Below are 3838 nucleotides of genomic sequence, written 5' to 3' on the forward strand. Positions count from 1 at the left end.
CTATTTCATTAAAAATAAAATACAAATAAACATTAAAAATTAAACAATAATAATTATTCTTTGAAGTTTTCTTCAAATGAATTGATCAAAATGACAGAAAGACACATGTTATAAATATGTTTATTCTATTTGATACAAAATATTTATTATTATAAGAAACTGTATGAATTATTAATAAAATACTTATCAATTAATTATTCAATTTTGATAATATACTTTTTTGAAGACATACAAGATAAACTATTTTAGATTCAATATTTATATTTCTAATAAACTAAATTTATACTTTCATTTTATTCATCAATTTCTTAACTCTTTGTTTATTTATTTCTATTTATTATTGTATCAACAATAACATTCATAAACAAATAGATTTATTCAATTATTATCATTTTATATTTATATTATCATTTATATCAAAAAGAATAAATAAGAAAATAATAATAATAATATAAATGATAATCAATTATAATTTATTTCTACTTCAAATTATATTGTATTTCATTTATTGTATTTTTATTTCATTCATCACTATTCAAAACACTCTATTGGTATTCTTTTATTTTGTTTTAATTCATCTTTACATCCACATTTATAAAAACATCCACGTCCAAATGATGTAATTGATGATGGTATATTAATTGTTGTTAATGATATGCATCTATCAAAACAAAAATCACCTATTTTACTAATTGAAGATGGTATATTAATTGATTTTAATGTTGAACATTCTTTAAAACATTTATATCCTATTTCAATAATTGTTGATGGAATATTAACTGATGTTAATGATGAACATTTACTAAAACAACAATATCCTAATTTAGTGATTGAAGATGGAATAATAAATTCATTAATATTTTTCTTTTCAATATTCTTTCCATTGATTATTTCTAGATTATATGGTATTTTAATACTAATTAACACTGGTTCATTCATAAATACTTTTTCTTCACTGATATATTGTAGACTATCTATATTCATAGATGTTAATGATGAACATTCTTCAAAACAATTAAATCCTATTTCAATAATTGTTGATGGAATATTAATTGATTTTAATGATAAGCATTCTTTAAAACATTTATTTCCTAATTTACTAATTGATGATGGTAAAGTAATAGAAGTTAATGATGTACATCCATTAAAACAATAATATCCTATTTCAATAATTGTTGATGGAATATTAATTGATGTTAATGATAAACATTCTTCAAAACAACTATTTCCCATTTCTTTAATTGATGATGGTAAAGTAATAGAAGTTAATGATGAACATTTATCAAAACAATGGCCTCCTAATGTACTAATTGGTGATTGAATGTTAATTAATTTTAATGATGTACATTCTTTAAAACATTCATTCCCTATTTTACTAATTGATGATGGTATATTAATTGAGGTTAATGATGAACATTTTTTAAAACAATTATTTCCGATTTCACTAACAGATGATGGTATATTAATTGATTTTAATGATTTACATCCATAAAAACACCAATCTCCAATTTTACTAACAGATGATGGAATATTAATTGATGTTAGTGAAGTACACTCTCTAAAACAACCACCTTTTAATTTAGTAATTGTTGTAGGTATATAAATCGATGTTAATGACGAACATTCTGAAAAACAATATTTTCCTACTTCACTAATTGACGATGGTATGTTAATTGATTTTAATGATGTACATCCATAAAAACACCAATACCCTACTTCACTAACAGATGTTGGTATGTTAATAGATGTTAATTCATTACAATATTTAAAACAATAATTTCCAAGTGATGTAACTTCTGGGGTGATTGTATTTCCATATTTATTTCTATCTGATTGGGTATATTCTATATGTTTACAGATATTTCCTTTTTTCTTTTCTTTTAAATATGTTGAATAATTTACTGTATACCATATTAGTAATTTAATTATTCTTCCATCATTAAATACCATACTGCTTTCAGTATAAATATGAAATGTTTCAATATTAGGAAAGAATCTTCTTGAATAATTATGTAAAGGAATTGGATTAAAATGAAATCGTTCCATATTTCCTTGAAATCTTTTAACGCCTAATTCTAAATTAATAAAATCATTAATATCATTAAAATACATTGATGTTATCATTATTTCATTATATCCTAATTTCATTATTGATTTATTATTGTTTATTAGTTCTTCTTTTTATTTTAAATTTAAACTTAAAATATTTTTAAGATAATCGTCATTTCATTTATTATTATTATTTTATTATTATTATTTTTTTATTATTTATTTTTTATTAAGAAACAAGATTCAAACAAATGATATTATAACATTTATTATATGTTGTATGGTTTGATTGTTTTCATTGTTTTATTTTATAGTTTGTTATTTTATTGATTTTATTTATATTTATTATCATTATCATTTTATGTATTCTTATCATGATTTATTCTTTTATTATTTCTTCTTTTTATATGTCATGTGAAGTTGTTTTTAAATATGATATTAATTCATTTATTATTTTGTTATGTGTTTATAATTTGTGTTTTGTTTGATTTAAATATATTGATGTAGTTAAATGGTGATACATCATTTATTTATTCATATCATCATTTCATTCTTATTATTATTTATCTATTTCTAATTTGTTTTAAACTATGTGTATTTGAATGTGTGATAATAAAATATAAGATTGTTAATAAACACTACAAATATCATAATGAATGAAAATGATATTTGTTAATTAAATCAACTTCATTCATATGAATTAAATATTCATGAAATAACAAATTGTTAAATAAATTAAATCTAAATCAATTAATAAATCAAATACAATATGTTAATATGATAATTATAAATTGAATAAATAAAATAAATGAAGAGATTAATGAAGAAAATGAAAATAAAGAAAGATAAGAAGATGAAATAATGAATATAAAAATAATAATAAATAAAAAATATAAATAATTTAAATATTATTAGATTTAAAACTATTTCATATTTATTTTCATTATAAATTATTATGATTATTTATATTATTTCATTTTAATTTCTTCTTTTTATTATTAATTTATTATAATTTACTATTTTTTATTTATTTTATTAAACTATATTATTATTATTAAATATTATATATTTAAACTATATTTTATTTTTTGATAATTTATAATCAATTAATATCTATGTTGTAGAATACTCAATTATTTAAATGAAGAATATAACATATAAAACTATTCAAATAGAATATATTTTAATATTATTTTATATTATCATAATTGATCATTTTATCATTTATATTCATTCATCATTAATTTCAATTCATATTTCACTTTTATTCTATTTATTCACTTATACAATCTATTTGATGATATAAATGAGATGATATGATTTATTGCTATATTTACGATTAATATTATATTTATTCACTTTTCTAATTATATTATTTTGTTGTTTTTATCATAGATTCTTCTTTTATGTTTTTTCATTACTTTTATTCTATTCTTCATTTTATTTTCATTTCTATCACTTCATTCATTTTCATTCTTTCATTTTTCATTTTATTCTTATTTTCTTTCATCTAATTATTGTTTTGTTCATCATATTCTCTTATATATTCTTATTTCTTATTTATTCATTTCTATTTTTATTCATTTTTATTCATTATCCATTTCTTATTGTTATTCATTTCTCTCATTTCTTCATTATAAAGATACTGTCATTTCTACATTTCTTATTAATTGATTGTTCTATTATATAATGGAAATATATTTTATTATTTTTTATTTTATCATCATTAAATAATAATTTATATTGAATATATTTACAAAATGATAAAATAATACAAATATTAACATTC

General features: G+C 18.1%; 1 protein-coding gene across 1 annotated transcript, besides 16 other annotated features; it reads right to left on the reverse strand.

Annotated features, from left to right (window-relative positions):
* Nucleotides 1-7: 7 nt before the first annotated feature.
* Nucleotides 8-58: a sequence feature (AT_rich).
* Nucleotides 59-136: 78 nt separating this feature from the next.
* Nucleotides 137-215: a sequence feature (AT_rich).
* A 157-nt stretch (nucleotides 216-372) lies between these two features.
* Nucleotides 373-417: a sequence feature (AT_rich).
* Nucleotides 418-428: 11 nt separating this feature from the next.
* Nucleotides 429-473: a microsatellite.
* Nucleotides 474-531: 58 nt separating this feature from the next.
* EDI_152940 (uncharacterized protein) lies at nucleotides 532-2148 on the reverse strand (the record flags this gene model as incomplete). The annotated part of the gene is made up of 1 exon (XM_001735713.1): nucleotides 532-2148. One exon carries the CDS (start codon nucleotides 2146-2148, stop codon nucleotides 532-534), a length of 1617 nt encoding a protein of 538 aa, XP_001735765.1.
* Nucleotides 2149-2178: 30 nt separating this feature from the next.
* Nucleotides 2179-2213: a sequence feature (AT_rich).
* Nucleotides 2214-2230: 17 nt separating this feature from the next.
* Nucleotides 2231-2269: a microsatellite.
* A 45-nt stretch (nucleotides 2270-2314) lies between these two features.
* Nucleotides 2315-2476: a microsatellite.
* A 9-nt stretch (nucleotides 2477-2485) lies between these two features.
* Nucleotides 2486-2633: a microsatellite.
* A 129-nt stretch (nucleotides 2634-2762) lies between these two features.
* Nucleotides 2763-2949: a microsatellite.
* Nucleotides 2950-3006: a sequence feature (AT_rich).
* Nucleotides 3007-3011: 5 nt separating this feature from the next.
* Nucleotides 3012-3086: a microsatellite.
* Nucleotides 3087-3088: 2 nt separating this feature from the next.
* Nucleotides 3089-3252: a microsatellite.
* A 118-nt stretch (nucleotides 3253-3370) lies between these two features.
* Nucleotides 3371-3550: a microsatellite.
* Nucleotides 3467-3640: a microsatellite.
* Nucleotides 3509-3685: a microsatellite.
* A 57-nt stretch (nucleotides 3686-3742) lies between these two features.
* Nucleotides 3743-3833: a sequence feature (AT_rich).
* Between the last annotated feature and the right edge of the window lie 5 nt (nucleotides 3834-3838).

Source organism: Entamoeba dispar, genomic scaffold, assembly GCF_000209125.1.
Source record: "Entamoeba dispar SAW760 scf_1105229459317 genomic scaffold, whole genome shotgun sequence".
Lineage (NCBI taxonomy): Eukaryota > Evosea > Mastigamoebida > Endamoebidae > Entamoeba > Entamoeba dispar.